General features: G+C 35.3%; 1 protein-coding gene across 1 annotated transcript in view; it reads left to right on the top strand.

Moving 5' to 3' along the window:
- The window catches only part of SLC27A2 (solute carrier family 27 member 2), an 81,524-nt gene that overhangs the window by 10,725 nt on the left and 47,670 nt on the right, over positions 1-23,129 (top strand). The window contains exon 2 of the mRNA XM_074234701.1: positions 17,115-17,324. Within this exon, the coding sequence (XP_074090802.1) occupies positions 17,115-17,324 (210 nt within the window). The remainder of the gene's footprint in view (positions 1-17,114; positions 17,325-23,129) is intronic.

The following is a 23,129-nucleotide window of genomic DNA, read 5'->3' as shown; positions in this document are numbered from 1 at the left end:
AAGGTTTAGAAAGCCAGTATCAACAGATAAGTGTCTTAAGAAGGCCATGACTTGACATCAGGAAAGAAGTTTTCAATTGGATCGGTGAGATAGTTTTCCACTTGAGTTAGGGAATGCAAAGAAGACTTGCTCACTCATGGGCTTTAAATATTCCAATACCCTTCAACTAGATTCCCATGATTTGAGGATTTTTATTAAGAATACTTCATTACCTGCAGTTTCAGAATGTAATAATAATAATAATAATAATAATAATAATAATAATAAATGAGCACTTAAAGCAGGCCATGGTATACTATTTGAAACTTGAACTGTATAGCAAGATTTCCAAGCTAATTTCGATTCTTCTGAAGGAGTGTAGGCACATTACCAGTGAAACAATTGTATAATCTATTTCTGAATCCAATTGTCTCAATTTACAGATGAGAAAACTGAGGCCTGAAAAGGTGTATCGACTTACCCATAGTCCCTAAGCAAATTAGTACAATGATAAGACTGGGATTAGATTTCCTACTTCTTAATCTAGTACTCTTTTCACTAGTGTGAACTGCCCTCAGCCTATATTGTGAGAAATAAGAAGAGTGATTTTTTTAAAGTAAACTGGACTGGCACATAGTAGGTACTTAATAGTTATAAAATTGAATTAAATTTGAAGAAACTGACAATTAAGTGGAATTGTTATTCCTTTCATATCTTGGATTTCAGTAACACCAAGAATTTGTTAATTTACTATTGTTAATTTCCTAGGTTTAGGGCTAGAGATACAAAAAAGTTCCCCCCCCAAAAAATAAACAAAAATCAACCCCAATCCCTGGACCCAAGTCAAGCACTAAGTCCACTCTATCATTTAACCTCTGCAGGTTAGGATTGATAATAAAGTATCATTCAGTCATATCATATGGACTGTGATGTACTATTGTCCCCTCCATAAAATGATGATGATGATAAAATAAGTATAGTAAGTAGCTTTCAATTCTGTAGAGAGCTCTTTCAAAGCACTTAGCAACAACTCTAAGGTAGTAGATAAATTGGTCAATACTTGGTAAACTTAGAGCCTTTCTCAGGTATAATGGAATCCAGTGGTTGAAGAGACACAGATAAAGTTGGAACATATCTTTGAGAACATATTACAAGGAAGATTAAAATTCACGTATCGAGTACACTATGACCACACACTAATTATTAACTGAAGTCCCTTCCACTCAAGTTTTGACCAGACTAGGAGGAAACTATTTTTAAAAATATACTACCCTAGATTAAAGCATTGTGACAAATCAAAATAATTTCCATAACTCAACAGAAATATATTATTGAAAATTCTAGGACAATTTTTTTAGCTAGACCTGTGATTTCATTGACACAGGCACTTCTAGTGAAGAAACTCCAGCTACCAATGCAGATCAGAACCTGCACTTATCTCTGAGGAGAGGTATTGAGAGGTTAAGGAGTCATGGAGGTGGTAGGTATCAGAGGCAGAATTTGAATCCAGATCTTTCTGACTAAAGTTACTCATCCTAGTACACTAGAACTTCCTTATAATTATAATACTATGGCATTATAGTGGGAGAGATGAATGTCTCACTTTGTGCTTGTTGAAGCAAATGACTTGACCTTAGTCTACTTATGTTGATGGTATAACATAGAGCATCGTAGTGGTTGGTTTTAGTTTTGTTTTGGGGATAGGAGGGTTTGCATTGGTTTTAAATGAGCTTACACAAGATTATCATTAAAGAAAAATAATCTGTATGAGTCATAGCAAAGAAAGACGAATTATAGCCTACTGGTGTTGATGGTATAACATAAAGCATCATAGTGGTTAGTTTGGGTTTAGTTTAGGGGTGGGGGTTTTATTTTGAATGAGCATGCACATTAAAAGAAAAATAATATCTTTCTATGATTCACAGCAAAGGAAGACAAAACTGGGCTCTTGGGTTCAGGTCCCCAGAGCCAATATTCCAATTATTAACCTTCACTTTCCTTCTTACCATCGCAGTCCTTAATGATACCACACCCTTTGTGAACCTCATTTTCTTTATTTTTAAAATGAAGGGGTTGAACTCAATGGCCTCAAATGTCTTTTCCAGCCTATGGGATAACCCTAACCCAGAAAACCAAGAGATGGGCAACAATGATTATCTCCCCCTTTCTTAGTGAGTGATCTTTATCCTATGTAGACCCATTCAAAATCAGACCAGAGAGGCCTCTCCTCTCTTCTGCTGCCTCTGGATTGGCTATAGTATACCTCATTGAGAACTCTTGTCATCCTATTTGAGACATTTACTCCCTGAGACAGTGAGTGCTCAGTTCCTTTACTAGGACCAACCACATTCCTAGATCATCCTATCTAGTCCTAGTCCTTCCTACCACCTAAGATCTCAAGTGTAGTCTTTCTCGATGGTTCCAATACCAGGAAAAAATGAGCAAATTTGATTCTTCCAGCTCTGTATCTATGAATTCTAAATGACAAACCTGATAGCTAAGTTTCTCTTGTATAGCTCTCCCCTTGAACTACTAGTTCAATGGGAGAGATATACAGGATGGAATGAGCTACATCATAGTAACTGTTATGAAGACTCAAGGATATTAATAAAATACTATGATATGTGTCTTATCTGAAAGAATCAACTAAATTTAGGAACATCCTCTTAATGATAATAATTATATAGATAGCAATGATAATTATTATTTTATATAATTTTGTTTATATTAATGCTGTTGATGATTAAGGGTAGTGAGATCATCCCCCAAGAAGCTATTTTACCAGGGGAAAAAAACAAGAAAGTACAAGCAATAAGAGCTACACATTTGAGTTTTAGTAGATCCTACTAAGACTAGCAAATTTGTTTTTATTTTGAATGAACATGCACATTATCATTAAAGAAAATGATATCTTTCTATGACTCAAAGCAAAGAAAGACAAAGTTGGACAAAAAAATCCACGGGAAACACAATTAAATGGTTATAATATGGATGGTTGCCTTCATTGGCTATATGAAGAGTTAGCCACAATGCCCTGGCCACAACAAATCCCCCCCAAAAAAATACTCATGCTCACATAATAGGAAATGTATCCCCAAATTTTTAAGACAAATTTACTTGGACAGAGGAAGGACCTTGGACATCAGAACACAAGACCCTGTGGGAGAAGAGACATCCCAGACAACAGCTAGGGAAACTTCCACTGTAGAAAGAAGCAAGATCAGCCAGGTCAGAAGATTGATTGTCTGCATGAGATCACCTGGTGGCTTCCTATTTTACCAATTCTTTCTAAATAAGTGGTAAACCTCATCTATTAAAAAAAAACTCTAACTACTGTCATTGCCTTATAAATTTTGGTGCATTGGAATCAAAGTCCTTTTTGCCTTTCCCTAGTTTCAACACTGAAATCAAATCCCTTGAATCAGTGATTATATGTTTATAAAATATTTGGTTTTCTGGGTGACCCTGTGCACATTCCTTAAGTTAGGGCTTCCATTATTCATCTGTAAAATAAGGAGACTGACAAATATTTTTGTCTCACTAATATTAGTCTTAAGGGATAGAGTCCAATAATAATCCAGATCTTAAACTAAAAGCAAGTAATGCAATGAATATAAATGATAGCAATTCTTTATAAAGGTATGTCTATCCCCACCCATGGCTATTCAATTAGGCTAGGGTGCAGTCAGTTCCTTAGAAACAATGGGATTAATAGTATTAATGATTAGTGACCAAGCACTGATACTGAATTAAATAGAGTGAAGCCATTGGGCATGAAATGAATTGGACCAGGTGGGTTTCAGAAGATGTTTGTGACATTGCATTCATACTGTTTATGTATATTGTCGAGAAAGAAGTTGGTTAGGGTAATTTTATGAAGAGTTCACATATATGAAGCCTCACTATGAGATTTTCCTATGTTTTTCCCTGTGTTCAAGATTTACTTATCCAAGTGGAATTCAACTTTTATTAACCTAATCAAAAGTACAACTTGGTGTAGTAATGAATCGGTTTTTTTAAAATATTTTGCTTTTGAAGGAGCATTGGGGTGAATTGTATTCTTCTAGCATGTATCTCATGTTGTGATATACAGGTTTGACAATCACGAACCAATAAATTACCTTCTTATTTCTTATATGCTATGCCACTGAAAAAATAATACATTCATGATCACACCTAGAAGTAGCATTTCTATGTTACTATATTATTGTTATATATTATGTTACATGTATTCATATATACTATTACATTTTATGTTTATATTTAATATATATTAATATATTGTTATATATAATATATCTTAATGTTTTACAAGTACATATTTATGTGTATATATTTAATAAATATCTAAGATACTTTATAAATATTATCTCATTTTATTCTTACAACCTGGGAGGTAGATGCTGTGATTATACCAGGTTACAGATGAGGAAACTGAGGCAGACAGTGATTAAGTGACTTACCCAGGTTCATATAACTAACACTTATCTGAGGTCAGATTTGTCTTTAGGTCTTCTTAATTCAAGGTCTGACATTCTATTCACTGCAATACCTTGCTGCCTCTGCCTCTACTGGTGTTCCAAAAGGTTTAACATTGTATTAAGCCACATTACTAAGACTTTGGGGATATCCTGTATTTAAGAAAAAGAGAGAGAGAGAGAGAGAGAGAGAGAGAGAGAGGGGATGGATAGATAGATAGATAGATAGATAAATAGATAGATAGATAGATGATAGATGATAGATGATATAGATAGTCTAAAAATTCTAACTATTAGCAACCTCTGCTCTGGTCATTGAACAAATATCTTGCATTTATAATAGCAACACTTAATTTTTATAAACAGGATAAAAACTGTAGTTTTTCACATCCTCTGTTTCCTTTTTTATTAGTTTATCTCTATCACTGAAGAAATGGAAATGAGAAAAGGTCTTTCTTTTCTTTATTTTATGGCTTGCTATGGTCAAAGATTTCATCAGGTAGTGACTAATCTTTCATCATCAACCTATGGATGAATCAATCTTTACCTTCTTGGCTAGGCTGTTCCCTAGACAGCTTAATCTTAAGAGTCTATTACCAGCATTGTACTGGATGACTTGCAGTTTAATAGAACTCTCCAGAGCCTAAAATCTGGTATATCATTGAAAAAGAACCAATGCAGCCTTAGGGTAGGACCTTTGTGGAGAATCCCAAGCACAGTAAAAGTCCAGAGTACTGAGTCATTTATAAATCATTAGAAAGGATGGCACATGATCCCATGTATTATTATCACTTTATAAAATAATAGATAAAAAAGTCTGCAGAAAACCTTGTATGAGACAAAACTTAGCCACATCACCCCAAGGTATTAGGAAAAATGCACAAGCCATTTATGTATGGGGTGTACCAGGTTGTCCAAGGACACATTCCTAAAATTAATTGCCTATGATAGTAACCTGGGATTGCCTGGGATCTCAGAGCCCATTAATGTTGAGGCAGCTCTCCCAGTTGCTATAATATTCCTTCCGCTGGACCCCTAGCTGTTATAATACCCCTTCCACTACTCTCCCTTACTCCAAAGAAGTTTCTAATGACATGGCTATCTCATAGTCTAGAGTCCTTCTATGATATTATTCCAGACTCTGTAGTCAAATAAGTGGTCTGCTCTCTTCCTTTCTGCCTGTAGGAGTCCCTTACTCTTGCCCAAGGACTTCAGCCAGCTGCATCTAGACAGAGAAGAATCATTTTTATTTTAGACATTTTTCTCCCTTTGATTGCTTTTGCCATTTTCTTTTCTGTGGTCCAGATACTCTGGGGCTCTGGTTAATATATTCAAGTAAGGCAAAAAAAATTTAAATTTTTAAAGTATGTTTGTGCCTCTGGTCACCACTTATTAAACTTCACCCTCAGTCCTTCATGGCAAAGTGAGGGGTTGGGGGAGCAGAGTTGGAAAGTTGCTACTTCAGCTAAGAGGATAAGGTTGAAAAGATTTTTCTGCATTTTAGTATAGGAAGAACTTGATTAAAAAGAAACTTTTGCAAAATTTTTATTTTTAAAATTAAGTTTAGCTATTAATTTTTTAAAATAAGGCTTTAATTTCTTTAGTGTGATGAATGAAAATAATGTCTTTAACATCTAAATATTCACCTTTTAAAGATTTTAAATTAAATTCTCTGGGTGCACACCCTAATGAAATGTGCTACACTGGCCTGTGATTTGGGAGAATAGGAATTTGATGGAAAATAGAAATAATTTTCCAGAATTTCTGTAGCGATCTAATTACACCATCAATAATCATGAAACCACCACATTTGGATTCTAACACCTCAGTGCTCAATGTGCTGTATGAAGAAATGAAATTGATACTTAAGAAGTTGAGAAGTATGGTTGAAATAAATCAAGTCTACACTAGGGAAAAGCATTCTATCTTGGAAGTAATGTCATCTTATAATATATTGAAGGATAGATTTTTAGGGGAAGATATCAAGAAATTGGAAAAAGTTATAGTTATCTTTTTAAAAAGCAACTGAGAAAAACATCAACTTTGAACCATATGCTTTCTTTCTCATCTCTTTAAAATTTTTATGAGAATGACCTACATCCATATCAAGGGTAAGCTAAATGAAAATATGAGAAGGAAATAAACTTTTGTAGACAATTTTCTATAGCAGACTACATCTTCATAGATATAGTTGACTTCAGATATAGAAAATACAAGACCATTCTGCATTTATTGATTGTCCTAAAAGAAGCATTTGACTTGGTATGATAACCTGGAGTCTAGAAAGCTTTCTCCTAGTTAGCGGTCTCTCAAGTATGGGTCAAGATTATACAAAATACCTTGTTGAATATAACCACAGAGATAATGATTCTATGATTGTCAATATAAAAAAGCTATAAAACACAGAAACCTACAGAGTCCAAATGGAAGCAGTCCTATAGAAACAAATACCCTTGTTTTTGGATGACACAGATTCATCTGTACCTGACAGATTATATAGGATAAGTCAAGAAGCTGCCAGAATTGATGGACACCTTATTGCTCAAGCCCAGAGTATTTCAGTGCTGTCCCTTTGAGGTTCAAGACCATTCAGAAGAGATTAACTTTATAACAAACACAGGAAAATGTCCATTTCTAAAACTGACATGCAGTTTGATGGAAAGTCCATTAGCATATTAATCTTGTTTGTATAGGCACTGGACATGAACAGTATGTCTGAGAATTGAATGGGGGAAAAGAATGATCTTTATCCTATTATTCTTACTCTCTCTGTCTCTCACACTTATCTCTCTCTCTCTCTCTCTCTCTCTCTCTCTCTCACACACACACACACACACACACACACACACACACACACACACATACACACCTTGGAATCAGTATCAGCCCCCAAAGAATCAAAATAATGAGTATGGCAAAGGACAATGGAAAGAGATATGGTATATATGAGTACATTGCATCATGACTTGGTTACAAGAAATGGTGTAAAGTATGTCATTCAGAAATGCAAGATTGGAAAAGGAGATGGGCAGTCATTTGGGGGCATATGGGATAACAGAGGGATAGTTCAAGTTATTCACAGATACCTACAAAATGCCAAAAGAACTAGCTCATTTGGCTATTTCTTTTCATGAAGGATTTATAGGAGGACGTGGACAAGAATTACACAGGGTGTGGTCACTGAGTTTGCTGTCAGCATCATTAGAAGGAGTATTTGTATTAGTGGAACTGTGGATCTTTTATAGTTTGGAAATAATCACAAAATTTTCTCCCACCCTATTTTGGGAAATCTTTTTTTTTTCTCTTTGTAAAAAAGAGAGTGGGAGAGGAAGATCATTTAAGCATGTAAATTCTGATTCACTGACATACTTAGTTTAGTAGAAAAAAGCCTCTGAGGGAAATCACAATGAGAGCTCCACTGAGAATGCCTAACTATGCATATTTTATGTGAGTGAAAGAAAGAGGTCAGTTTAGAAAACAAGTACAGATTGGTTCACTGAAAATTGATATTTGACTTATTGAAGCTGTGAATTTGTCCACTCATTCTAGAAAGCTATTTGAAATAAGGCAAAAATGTCCCTAAGATGTCCCCTTTTGACCCATAGACCTACTGCTAGGCATATACTCCACCACGGTCAAACCCCAAAAGTTCTCATACACATCAAAATATTCATATCGGGGTAGCTAGGTGGCGCAGTGGATAAAGCACCGCCCCTGGAGTCGGGAGTACCTGGGTTCGAATCCAGTCTCAAACATTTAATAATTACCTAGCTGTGTGGCCTTGGGCAAGCCACTTAACCCCATTCGCCTTGCAAAAACCTAAAAAAAGTATTCATATCAGAACATTTTATGGTAATAAGGACAAAGGAAATAGAGTAGATGTTTGTCTATTGGAAATAGAGTAGATATTCATCAATTAATAGCTAAACAAATTGTGATCCATGGATATAATGGAATATTACTATTCCACAAGAAATGATATATATGAAGAATTCAGAGAAGCACTGGAAAATATGTATGAACTAACATAGGACCAAAATAAGTGGAATCAGATAAACAAATACATAATTATTTCAGTAATGTAAATGGAAAGAACAAAAAAAAAAAGAAACAACTAAATGAACACTGTGTAATTATAATGTCCAAGCTTATTCTAAAAGAATAGTTGAGAAAATATTTCTCCCTTTCTTCTTTGGGTAGAAAATTATTATAGAATATTATGCATGCTGTCATATTGTCTTATTGTTTAGTCTTTCTGAATTGCTTTTTTCTTTAGCTACAAGGGATGATTCACTGAATAAGGGAGGGGAGATATATTCCAAAATGAAAGTGATATAAAAGCAAAAGATGCAGTATCAGTAAATTTAAATTTTAAAAGGGGGCTGTAATTCAGGCTTTTCTCTTCTTTCTTGAATAGGAGACATGGGAAAGGATGACAAAAAGTTTCTCCAACCTCAACTGGTTGTCATAGTATCCCCTTGTAGGCACCTCAAACAAGTGACTAAACTCTTCTGGTCAAATTGGGCACCCCCCAAAAGATAGAAATTATCATTAGGAGAGTAATGTATTTACCTTTTAGGCAATTTCAGTGGAGGTAAACTCACCACAGATTACCTCAAGTCGCAGAAATCAAATAACAAGTCTAATCTCTAGACCTGTTACTAGGAAATCAGAGTCCAGTTACCAACTAAGATGAGGAAAATTTGAGGTCAGAGTCAATAGGAGTTTGAGGAGTGGTAGGAACATAGATTCAAAGATTGAAAGATAATATTTTAGGAGAGGTGGAATACTAATAGGCAGTAAAGAAATAGAAGCATTCATGAAAGGAAAAACTTGTTCCCATGCCTATGTAGGACTTCACTACTTAGCCTCTCAATACTCGGCCAACCAGTTAACTCTTGGTGCCCTATCCACAACTCCTGCAACAGTATCTGACAAAACTTTGTAGGGACAGGGAGGAGAGGCTGCCAATGGGGGAAAGTTCAATTTGTTCTCCTTTCTTCCTCCCCCCGCCATACTGCTGCTCCTTCTTCTGCCTCTATAGAATCTAACCTAACCTTTGTCCAGTCCTAATGAAGACCAAAGTACAATCTACTTTAAGCAAAGTATTGCCTCATAGAAATAACAGTTGTGGAACTAATTAATGGACTCAGGTTCCCAGGAACCTCAACTGACTTCATGGTAGGAGGGAAGAGGACAAATTCATTTTTCTTGATTTTCTTTTCAAAATTTGAAAAGCTGTGGAGCAACACTCTATAGGTGTGGGGAAGAAATGAGACATGGATAAGAATGGGTTTGAATTAAACAATTAATCTAAAATACAGTGAAATTGAGGGACAGTTAGGTTTTTGTGGTTAAAGTACAGCAGATATTAAGAGTGAGAGCTTCTCATTCAAATCTCATCTCAGTCGTTTACTAACACCCGACCTTAGACAAAATATTTTGTTCTGATCTTAGCTCTCTCATCTTTAAAATATGGAGGTTGGGTTAGAAGGCTTCTGAGGTCCTAGATTCTCATTCCAGTTCTTCACTTGCTTTAGGATCACGGGCAAATCACTAAACCTTCCCTGGTTTCTTACCTCAAAAATGTGAATAAGAAATAGTACCTACCTAGAGAATCAGTGTACCCAGGCAACTGTCTAACCCTATACATTGAAAAGTAGATGCCAAACTTGATGAATAGAGAGAGTTTCATAAATGGGTTTTCTTTACAACCAATAAATCATAGGTCTGATTGAAAAAAAATTACTTCACAGGGTTATTATGAGGGTCAAAGAATATAAAATATGTAAGATGCTTTGCAAAATTAAATCACTATAGTAAGTTATTTATTATTTAATAATTTTCTTGAAGCATCATAGTGCTATTGAATCTTTTATTGATTTGTCAACTCTCTAAAGGTAGGGTGAATATTAAGAGTTCGATAAAAATCTTCCTTACTTAACCTCTCTAAATAAAACTGGTTGAGCTACTGTCTAGATGTTTTTACATAGACCAAAGGTTGCTGTTGTTTGTACTATGTTCTGGATGAGGACATTGACATCAGAGATGTGATGCTATGGCATGCAAGTGAATTGAATTTAAATGAGAGGGTGCTGTGCAAAGTCCACCAACCTCACTTTCCCCCTCAGGAGGCATCCAGTCCAGGGACCAGATGTGGATCAGGATAACTGGAGATGGTCCGGATGCAGTGGGAGAAATTGGCCTTTTTGAACTAACATCTTTAATAGGCCAAGAAGGAACACTTTTACTCAATGAAAAAAAAAATTAAACTGGGAGAGTAAGACACTCAGGTTTCTTTGTGATTAAGATAAGAAAGCAAAGAAACAAAGAATAGTTTCTTTTGCATAGTCCAAAAAAATCAGTCCTAAAGGGGAAAACCCTGTGGATGGTATGGGACATTTTAACTTCTTGGCCTTATGCTTGTTGGTTCCCAGACTGCCTGAAAAAACCTCTGATGTGAGCATTAAAGAGTCTGCAAAAGGAAGATTCTTTGACCCAATTCCACAAATTGTTGTCTTTCAGTACAAAAGAGATTTTACAGTTGAAAAAAAGTAACTTTGGTTTCTACAGAATTGGTGTGTAGTTGCTATTTTTGTTGTTGAAGTTGTTGCCATAAGGTGTGACTCTGTGATCCCATTTGCAATTTTCTTGGCAAAGGTACTAGAACATTTTGTCATTTCCTTCTCCAACTCATTTTACATATTAGGAAACTGAGGCAAATAGGGCTAAGTGATTTGTCCAGGGTCACACATCTCATAAGTATCTAAAGGCTAGTTTTGAACTCAGGTCTTCATGAGTCTAGGGCTGGTTCTCTATATACTGCATCACTGTCATTTAACAGTAATCTCAAGAATTGCTACACAGGAGAAAATTTTGCCTGAGAATGCCCATCATAGCTTTCATTCATAATTTATCATAATGGTCTCATCCATGAATTTGTCCAAAGTTTCTTAATATGCCTGAACTGCCTCTTGGAGAAATTATTTCCATAAGTTAATTATCACTCTACTTTTCAAGTTTCAAGGAGTACATCTTCAGTCTGATGTTCTAGTATGTGGTAACCCTTTCTGGTTCATTCACTCAGAAAACATTAAGTTCCTGATGTCTACAGATCATTGTATTGCCTGTGTATTTTTTCTTTGTGACATTTAAAATTTTTGCATAAGCTTCAATCATAGCCTTTCTTAAAAACAGTGGAGTCCTCATTTTTATTCTATCCTTATACAATAGCACATTCATTCCCCTTTGACATCGGGCAAATTAGTAGTGCAATATCACTGAACATTTAAGAGAACATAATCCTTTGGACAAAAGACAATCTTTTGCCCTTCTGAGTTTTCTCTAGCCCCATGTGCTTGCTGATATTCAGCAACCAACATCATATGCAGTTTGAAAAAATAGATTATGGTTTTATACATGTTTAGGTTAAGGCTTTTTCTTTTTCTCTAATTTCTAGGCAGTTGGTGTAGTTCAGAGTCAAACAACTAGCAAATGATAGGGAGTATTGGAACTCCTACCCAAGTCCACTGGATCCTCAAGTTAAGTGCTCTTCCCATTGCATCTCACTATCTTGAGTTTAGAAATAAAACTCTATTCATGTTCTTTAATAAAAACTGAGATGAGAGCAAATTCATTAACTATTTCTATCTCCTCTATCCCTTGAAATTTTAGAACATGGCTAAGTTGTCCTCATGATGCTGTATATTGTTAAATGTTATTATTATCTTGAAAAATGCTATTTTACCTATCTCTTTAATTTTACTACTTAGATATGGAGAGTGTTTATTCATTTTTATGGGAACATCCAAAGTCTACTGTGCTTGGGACTAGTTATTCAGTTGTTTCAGTCATGTACAACTCATCATGACCCAGTTTAGGATTTTCTTATCAAAGATGGGAATGGCTTGTCATTTTCTTCTCCAGCTCATTTTACAGGTGAGGAAACTGAGGCAAATAGGGTTAAATGATTTGCCCACAGCTAGTAAATTAATGCCTGAGGCCAGATTTCAACTCAGATCCTCCCTACTCTAAGTCTAGTACTCTAACCACTGTACCACTTAATCTCCTCAGATTGAGACTTAAGTAATTTATATTTATATATACTGATTATATCTACTGATTTATACAGAACAGCTAAATGGTACAGTGGATAGAGCACCAACCTTGGAGTCAGTGGGACCTGAATTCAAATTCAACCTCAGACATTTGATACTTATTAGCTGTGCAACCCTGGACAAGTCATTTAATCCTGACCTGGCATCCAGGGTCATCTCCAGTCATTTTGTTTCATATCTGGCCACTGGACCCAAAGGACTCTGGGGGAAAAGTAAGGTTGGTGACCTATTAAGGCATCACCTCTCTGATATCATGGACTTCTTTGAGAACAAAGAATAAACAACTGATTTATACTGAGCTCTCAGTAAGGGGTTGGTTATTGTTTTTCCAAATAATCCCTAAATTTTTAGAGTCTGGTTTTTTAAGGTCTTATTTTTTTGAGATTTTTTAATTTTTTTTTGAATTTTACAATTTTCCCCCAATCTTGCTTCCTTCCCCCCCACCCCCCCATAGAAGGCAGTCTGATAGACTTTACATTGCTTCCATGCTATACATTGATCAAAATTAAATGTATTGAGAGAAACATCATATCCTTAAGGAAAAAAAAATATATATATATATATATATGAAATAGCAAAATTATATAAGATACCTTTTAAAAAAATTTAAATTAAAGGTAATAGTTTTTGGTCTTTGTTTAAGCTCTACAATTCTTTCTTTGGATACAGATGGCATTCTCCATGGCAGATACCCTAAAATTGTCCCTGATTGTTGTACTGATGAAATGAGCAAGTCCATTAAGGTTGACCATCATCCCCCATGTAGCTGTTAGGGCATACAATGTTCTTCTGGTTCTGCTCATCTCGATCAGCATCAGTTCATGCAAATTCTTCCTGTCTGTGATTTTTTTGATTCCTAACCATTTCTTCTCACGACATTTGTCATTACTCTCTTTTCTCTGGTTGAATTTCTTCATTTTTCCATCTTGCTAGAATGATGAACTTTACTCTTCTGTGATTGATAATATTTACTAATCTAGAGATACTTTCTACATTTGTTCCTATTTACTAATAGAAGATCAAATCCATTGTGTTACCTTTATACTTAGCTTCTAAAACTGTATTAGGAAGCAGTCATTTGAGCCCTCCTAAAACATAATTTTATGTGAGTTATTAGAAAAGTATAAATAATTTTAATTCTTCACTATTATAACCTGGTCTAATTATCTATTATTGCCCAGTCTTATTTCATATACTGAGCTCAGTCTCTTTATCCTGATGTCATGGTTATAGTATAGCTTTGTTTGTATCACATATTTTTATTAAGTGTGGAATTCTAAGCTACAGAGATTTCATGGAATGTCCCTAGTCTATTACTTACACCATTTGCATTACCTTTTATTATTCCTCTCACATATAATATTTTACCCTCATCTCCTTATTTCTCTGATCCTAACTTACTTGACAGATTGACACAGTAGATAAGAGTGCCAGACCTAGAATCAGAAAGACCTGAGTTGAAATCTGACCTCAGACACATATTTACTAACTGTATGACCCTAGGCAAATCATTTACCTCTGCTTGGCTCAGTTTCCTCATCTATAAAATGAACTGGAGAAGGAAATGCAAACCACTCCAGTATTTTTGCCAAGAAAACCCCAATTGGGGTCACAGAGAGTTGGGCATGACTGAAAATAACAACAACAAAACTTTCCTAGAGAGTTTATAGCATGGCAGTCCTATATAAACTAAGAATCATCCTCCTTCCACTAAGTTGAGATGAAAATTACATTAAAATATTACATGTTGTTGCTTTGTCATTTTCTCTCATTTGTTTTCTTTTTCACACACACCTATATTTTGCACCAAAGCAATTCTACAAAATAGCTTATTCTAAGCAATACATTCATTTTTTGTGAAATAAATTGCCTGTTTTTCTCAACTACAATAAAAATTAGTTTTACAGGTGACATTTCCCAATTAAATTTTATTCACCATGCATGAAAAATTGGAGAAACAAAACATAAAGAAAAAAATCAGAAAGAATAGCACTAATCTCTCTGGGCTATTGAATCATCTTCCCTCTGAGAATAGATTTGTTCATTTGCATTAATGCAACACAAGATAACTAAGCATAGAAGTAACCTTTATATTGCAAAAACAGAGCCAAAAGTCCACACATCAAACATACAGTGGTAGCTTGCAGATTGACTTCCTAAATTAATCAACTGTTTTTGGTCAGACTACAGAAAACTAAATAGGGAGTTAAAGTGGCATAATGTATAGAAAATTAGCTTCAGAGTCAGGCAAAGCTAATTTTAAGTCTGTGCAACTGTAGACAAATCATTGAACCCTTCAGTGCCCCAATATCAATAACACTTTTTTCTTACACTATAGTTTTAATTCACACTAATCAAAGAAATTTTCTCACCAAGAATTCCCTATCCCAATAAATGAAAGTATGAATTAAAAAATATTTATTAAGCATATACTATAGTATGTATTGAGTACAGGAATCCAAATACAAACCTGAGAAGTCTTTGCTTTGGAAATTTATAAACTAATATGGGGAGACAACCCTTATGGGGGAGTGGTATCTGGTCAGGCAAGAAAAAACATTTATTAATCATTTACTGGATGCAAAGTAATATGATTAACATTGAGCTACAAATAAAAAGGAACATAATTCCCACTCTGAAATTGCTCATATTTTAATAGGAGATAACAGCTGTAAATCAGATAGAAAGCGCCCCCCATTGTCTTTAGAGTGCAGTTTTATAACAGATGGTAAAGCATCTTGTTTACTAGCACTTTCATTGATAAAACCACATCCTTTCAACTATTTAAAGGTGCCAAAGACTTCGACAGTAAGAACTTTCTTTTCTGGGTCTTCAGTAGCTGTGACTGATAAGAAACTAAGGGAACCCCTTACAGCCGCAGTTTCCAGGTTGCTTTTGCATTTCAAGTGTTGCTCCTCCTAGAAGATGTCTTGGGTGGAGTTGGGAAACTCCCTGCCTAGAAGCAGGGAACATAGTATCTAAAGTAACTTTTATCCTCAGAGTTTGGGGGTTTACCTATTTGTTGGTGACAATAAGTAATTGGTGGTGGTGGTGGTGAGGAACATTGTGTATATGATACTACTATATCGTAGAACTGACCTCAGGGCAGGAGTTCCAGAGTGTAGATTATTATCATAGGTCTTGTTCTTCCCCCATCTTTTCTCTTTCCTAAAAAAAACACCATTCATAAATGTTAGCATCTATTTCTGAGGGTTATTGGACTTGTAGTGTCATCTGAAAGCAACCTTTACTTTTTTCTGCCACCTCAAATAACAAATTTTTCTCCTTTTATCTTCCTTAGGATTTTCTTTCCATTTGGAAGACATTCATCTGCCATGCCTATATCTCGATTGTTTTTCAGAACATTTTCAAATTCCCAGTGGTTGGTTTCAGTGAGGAAAGAATTAATAGTCTAGGGCATCCAGAGAAGCCTCATATGAGATTTGGTATTTGAGTTGAAATTTAAAGGAAGCTAAGAATTTTTAGAGGCAGAAGTAAGGAAGGAGTTTTTTCCAAACAGGGAAGAGATAATCTGTACTAAATGCCAGACAGGTTGGTAAATGGATTCATTGCTTTGATAATGTTATAGATATGACAGATGATAGAATAATTCAATAAATACAATTAAAATATAATATTAGATTTAAAGCTAGAAGAAACTTTAGAGGTCTTTGAGTCTGAAGTTAAGTGACTTGCCCTGGGTCACAAAGATAGTTTCTAAAGAGGGATTTGAGCCTTCAAAGCCTAACTCTACTCATTACACCATACTGCCTATGATAGAAAAGAAAATAAAGGAGATTGCAATATTAATTTGATTGGCTTCAGAGTTTAAAAGGGATAAGGTGGAGGTAGTTACCTTTGGACATCAGGACAGAAGGAGAAGATAGCCAGTTTATAGTGGGCCATGAGAAGCACTCACCAAACAAGGTGACATAATGCTGAGCTTAAGTTCCAGAAATGAAAGAATTATCACATGTTCGGTTAAAAAATCATCTTCATAAATGTTAGTATTGCTTTATGGATTTGTATGGTTGTAGCTATTGATAAGAAACTTTTCCTTTTTTTCTGCCATCTCAAATAATGAATTTTTCCCCCCTCTTCTCCTTCTTTAGGATTTTATTTTCATTTGGGCAGAATACACCTTTGTTGCAGTGGAATACCTAGGAATAACTAGATCATTTTTTCAGAACATTTCAAATTCCCATTGGTTATAAAAAAATGTGCCAACCACTTTTTTCCCCTTGGCACTCATCCCTAGGTCTACTTGTTACTCTCTGTGAAAAAATGCAAATTTCAACCAGCCTGGCCATCTGTTGTGTTTTTCAACACTAACATTCAAAGTCACTAATCCACAAATAATGGACTCTTTAGATAAAGTGGAAATATAGGACATTACTTATCCCAAGGTCAAAATTGCATACATTATATTATTAATTTTTACATTTAGCAAAATTTAAATCTGGAGCAAAACTACCTAATAACTTTTTATGCTCATAAGACCTTCATCAACTAATTTACTTCTTTCTCTTACTTAATAAAGATCTACAAGCAGCCATTGAAGAGGTATTGCCAAGTGTGAAGAAAGATGATGTCTCTATCTATTATATGAGTAGAACTTCTACCACAGATGGTGTTGACTCCCTGCTTGACAAACTGGATGAAACTTCTGATGAACCTATCCCCGAATCTTGGAGGTCAGATGTCGACTTTACTACTCCTGCCTTATACATCTATACTTCTGGGACCACAGGTAAATAAAGATTGATGGTCATAATAATCATAGCTAACAAGTTTTGAAAGCAACACCCTCTCTAGTGGGAGTTGAATATGGGGTTAAAATGTTTTTCTCCGTCTTTGGAAACACTGATGAGACAATGAATGCTTTTCCTATAACAGATCTTATTTCATAACCTGATCCCATTTAGCTTCCTGCAAAAGAAAAGTTTGCTTCACCCACACCACATATTTCATTACCCTTCCTGGAATAGTACAGATTAAGAGTTAGCTGATAACTATAAAAATATTTATTTTTTTAATTAAATGATGGTGAATAAGATAAGTTATGGAATAAATTAATAGTCGACAGGGTTTTGTGAGTTTATTTTAGTGACTATACAAGTCCTGCATCCAGAAAAGACAAATAATAATGTAGACAAACAAAATAATAGTAAAGCTAGAAAAACTTGGGTTAGATTAAAAAATTGTATTAAAAAAAGCTTCTTGGTTTAAAATTGTAAAATTACCTCCTAAAATTGTGAGAGTTCAATAGCCTTCCTTTCTAAATCTAAACATTTCTATTTTTCTTGCCCATTGGCTTCTTTAGAATTGCCTTGGAATCTAAGGTCACTTTGGAAGTCTCTGAGAATGGGACCATCTTTGTGGGAATTTAGGACCTGAGGTAAACAACACTATGTAATTGTGTTTATTCCATTCATCTTCTTAGAATCCTCTTAGAGCCTAGAGTAAAAGTGACTTGCTTTCTGAGTCTGCTCTGATCTAGACTCAAATCTGAGAATGGCCCTGGTTCATAAAGTCTTAGAGACTTTTGATCCCTTCCCTTTTCCTGTTCCTAAAGAGTTCATAGTATCAACCTTCAGGTCACATGTGCCAGTCATGGACCCTAAGAAGTTTTCTTTAAAGGGCAACAAAAGTAAGGACATCACTAGAACAAATTATTCTCATTTGCCCATTTCACTAGGACAAGTTGCTACTTACTTGAAGTAGATGTCCCTTTAACTCACCAATGGGCATGAGACCCTCAATTTTGTTTGGTACATCTGCTGAAACAGATTACTGGAGTATGGCCACTGTGTTTGCTACAGTTTCTTGGAAATACAGGTGAAAGTTGAGTGAACGAATGGACAGTAAAGGTGGAAAGCAGCCCTGAAAAAGGCTCAGCAGAATAAAAAGTATTCCCTGAATATGCTGCATTTTAATAGTTCAAACTGTTTTCACTCGTTAAAAAAAAAAAGGACATCAGAAATTTTTCTGCTTCCTTTAGAATTATAATTCTAACTTTTTATGTCTAGTCAGAGCTATTCCCTCTCTTTGAACTCATCTTATACTCACATTGGAATGTTGGCAACTTATCATTTTTGCAAAATGTTTTACTCTGGTAAAATTTTCTCTAAAACAGACCTTTTTAACCTAGGATCCATAACGAGATCTATGAGTTTGGATAAAATTTTGTCTTTATTTTCACTGATCTTTCACTGAAATTTAGCATTTCCTTCAATTTTGAATTTTTAAAAAAATCAATCCTCCACCCCAAAGTATCATATTAAGGTTGTACTTCTTGTTGTATTGTTATAACTTTATCTGCATCAGTTTCTTTAAAATAAGGATGATAATGGTACCCACTTCCCAGAATGGTTGTGAACATACAACGAGATGATATTTATAAAGAATAGTGACTAGCACAAAGTAGGAACTTAATATTGGCATGTTACCTTCCCCCCCAAAAAAAATTAGATTATCAGAATATTTGACCTAGTAGGTTTAATAATTTTAAATGTAACAGAAAGCTTATGGATTGTACAGATTTTTTGTCTGATCTGTTCGGATCTGTCTCCACAATGACATGCTCACTCTTTTTTTTTTTTTGGAAAGTCAATGGGATTAAGTGATTTATACAAGGTCACACAGTTAGGTAATTATTGAGTATCTGAAGCTGGATTTAAACTCTAGTTCTCCTGACTCCAGGGACAGTGCTCTATTCACTTTGCCACCTAGCCACCCCTATGCTCACTCTTTAAATGAGACTTTAATGCTAATATACTTTTAACACAAGAGATATACTTATATAACCCAAGGATCTCAGGAAAGTTCCTTCAGCAGAGTATCCTCTCTGGAGGGGGGGAGAATTCCAAAAGCCCCTTTCCCAAGTAAGATAGTGCTTTCACAAAAGTGGCACAGGTCCAAGAGTTTACAGGACTGAACTCAATGATCCACAAGTTTCAACCAAAACACCTTCAGATTCTGAGTACAGTACTTACATTCTCCAGATGTCTTTAGATAAACACCCAGGGAAGGGCTAAGTCCCTAGTGTGAACCCCAAAATATGTTTACAAGAAATATTTCCCAGCACTCTTTGCCCTAGAAGATACTTTGATCAACATGGTTTGGTTCAGTAGGCTCACAAAGTTCCTTTTTTCTTAGACCATGACAGCTAATAGGGAAGCTCTCACTTTAACCTTCACCCTTCAAATGTTGATCAAATATATTGTTTGCTTCTGAATTTTTTAAATGATCATATGGATTTGTATTATGTATGTAGTTTAGTTTATGTGTTTTCCATATATACTATTTCCATACATATTTGATTCCATATTTGTAGAAGGAGTCTAACATAATGAATATTTTGCTAGACTTCCAGTTATGAAGACCTATATTCAGATGCCACCCTTGTTTACCAGTTGTGTGATCCTGGGCAAGTTTCTTAAGATGGCATATAGTAGCCACTTAATAAATGTTTATTGATTTCCATATATGCCTCCAGTAACTCTCTATAATTTATCTATGAACAATTAACAAGCACTTATCTGCCAGGCAATGTGTACTAAACATTCTCTCAGGAGTTACAGTCTGCCCCCAAGGAGCTTTCTGTGCATTCTGTAGGGAGAAGTATCGTGTATATTCAAGTACCTAAAATAAGTTCAAGGTAATTTCAGTGGGGAAGCTCTAGAAATTAGAAGAGGAAGGAATCAAGAAAGATCTCCTGTAGGAGTTAGTGTTGAGCTAAATTCTGAAGAAAACTAGAAATTATAAGAGATAAAGGTGAGAGGGGTGTTAATTACAGGGATAAGACAGTCTATACTAAGTACTTTAACATTTCAATAATGGAACCATGACTTCATGAATATAGGCACTGTGCTCAAAAGTGCATATTGCAAACCATTTCCACCTACATCTTTGTATCCTGTTAGAGCCCTGTCTATATATTCTTTACCAATGCACTGTGGCAACCTTTCTTTAGATCTTCCAACACTGTATAGATACAAGTTTAGCATTCAGGTCTGAAAACATGATTTGTCAAATCTGTTTCCTAGAAAATAAATCATCCCATTTCTTGTGCACAGGTAAACATCTGTTGCAAGCCTTTTCTTCCCAGAGATTGTAGTATCCTGTGATTCACAACATGAAATATCATGAGCACCAGACACACAACCAACTAAAACATGCAGAGAATACAAGACTCCAATGTGGTTTTTGGTTATTCACTAATTTTTATATTGATATTAATCAAACAAAATTCAACCTTATTTTCATCGAAGTGGTCACCTATACAGTATATAATATAGTGTGTGTGTGTGTGTTTTCCCATATGTATCATTTCTGTATGTATTTATTTCCACATATTTAAAAGGAGTGTAATGTCGTTTTTTCAAAATGTTTTGTTTTAAAACTCTCTAAAACAGAGTTTCTCTAAGAAAGGTTAGTGAAAAAGAAGACACAATTTTATCCAAGTTCATGGACTCTTAAAAGGTTTATGGGTCCCAGAGTAAGAACTGCTCCTTTTCTGTCTTTATGTGGCCTGTGCATAGGGTAATGCCTGGCATAATAAACACCTGATAATTAGTATTGTTCCTCCTTCATTTTTCAAAGAGGATCAATGGCACCATGATGTTGGGGTTTGAGTCATGTCTTGACTTGTGCCTCAAAATATTTTTGAACTGAATTGAATTGAAAAGCCCTTGACAAATATAAAAACTAAATGAAGAGTGGCAAAATTTGAATGATTTGAGATCAAAAGGTCTACAGGACAGCACAGTGTGTTGTACTCTGGTTAACTTATAGGGTGAAAACTGACAAAAACAAGAAATTAAGGTCAGAGCAAGGGTCATTAACCAGGAGTACAGTGAGAGATGGAGGCAGCCTCTGTTGGTAAGAAAGAATAGGTTTCTATGTTATGAGACAGAGAAATGAAAATACCAGGAAATTATGATCAGAATGGTCAATTCAGTGTTCCAAAAATCATGAAAGTAATAAAGTTTCTTGTGATGATATACCTACAACATGACCAACTCTGTGAATGGCTGAGATGGAGTCTCAGGTAAAAGTCCTAGGCTGCTGGGTGATACAGTGATGGCACATTATTGCGCATTGGACCTGGAGACCAGAAGCCACGAGTTCAGATTTAACATTAGATATTTTCGGCTGTGAGGTCCTAGGAAAGTCACTTAGCTTCTGTTTGCTTCAGTTTCTTCAAAATAAAGATGATAATAACACTTTCCTCCCAGGGTTATTTGTGAAAATGCAGTGAGATCAGATTTGCAAAGCTCTCAGAGTGGTGCCTGGTGATTAATTAAATTTTTGTTTCTTTTCTTTCTCTCCTCCCCCCCAGAAGACTAAAACACTGGAATACTAGTGTGTTTGAAGGACACCAGTATTTATATTGAAGTCCTCTAATGTATAGAAAGGGATCAGTTAGACAGAAAGATTGTGAGCCAGTTATTAAACCCTTCCAGAAAGGAGGGAAAAGGAAGTTAGCTGTAGGACCCTGGCCAAATTAGTTGACCCTAATTGCCGAAAGAAAGAAAGAAAGAAAGAAAGAAAGAAAGAAAGAAAGAAAGAAAGAAAGAAAAGAGAAAAAAGTTATCTTGAAGCCAGGAAATCACAGATATAGATTGATGGATTGAACTCTTATAGGAAAAGAAGTTGCTAAATTATGGCAACAGAGGGAAGGTCTGGAAATGACAGCAGGCAACAAGAAGTATGGCACCTCTTCCTGGTACAGAAGATCAAGGGGCATGAGAGAAAAAAATAATCAGCATTGCAGAGTGAGAATAGCCAAAGTGATAGTATTTCCTGGCTTTTGTGAATACTGGAAGGTTGTTGAAAGATATATATAAAAGAAAATTTTGAGGGTGAAGGGAAGTTTGTTAACTATCACACACCAGTTCTTCAGGAAACATTAGAAGAAAGAAGAAAAGATTGTAGAAAGATTGAGCAGGATGAGGACAAGAGTATGAAATGAAGTAGTCAGTAGATCGAATGGCAGATTGTTCAATCGATAGATCAATAGAGCATTTATTAAACTCTTGATTTGTACCAGGTCCTATTCTAAGCACTGTGGATACAGTTGTTGTTTGTCCTCCAATGTTGAAGGAAGGGTAGCTAGATAGTATAGTGGATAGAGTGCTGACCCTGAAGTCAGGAGGACCTCTAAATTTGACCTCAGATGCTTACTAGCTGTTAGACCTTGAACAAGTCATTTAACCCTGATTGCCTAGCATCCAGGGCCATCTCTGGTCATCCTGATTCATATATGGCCATTGGACCCAGATGGCTCTGTAGGAGAAAGTGAAGTTGGTGACTTCATTAAAATCTAATTCATGTGTTTGTCATGGTATGACCTCCCTGATGTCATGGTCATCTTCAAGAATGAAGGATAAACAATATCTATTATCTATGAAGGACAAACAACATCAAATATTTATTAGCCATGTACTGTTATTAACCACTGTACTCAGGCAGGTAGTTAAAGTCAATAGTTTTCCCAGGGACTGGACTGAATTAACAAATGGTACCAACTCAGTAATTACATCCCAGAAAA

Source organism: Macrotis lagotis, chromosome 4 (assembly GCF_037893015.1).
Source record: "Macrotis lagotis isolate mMagLag1 chromosome 4, bilby.v1.9.chrom.fasta, whole genome shotgun sequence".
NCBI classification, from domain to species: domain Eukaryota; kingdom Metazoa; phylum Chordata; class Mammalia; order Peramelemorphia; family Peramelidae; genus Macrotis; species Macrotis lagotis.
Note: the sequence above shows the minus strand (reverse complement) of the source record. Positions and strands in the feature narration are given on the sequence as shown.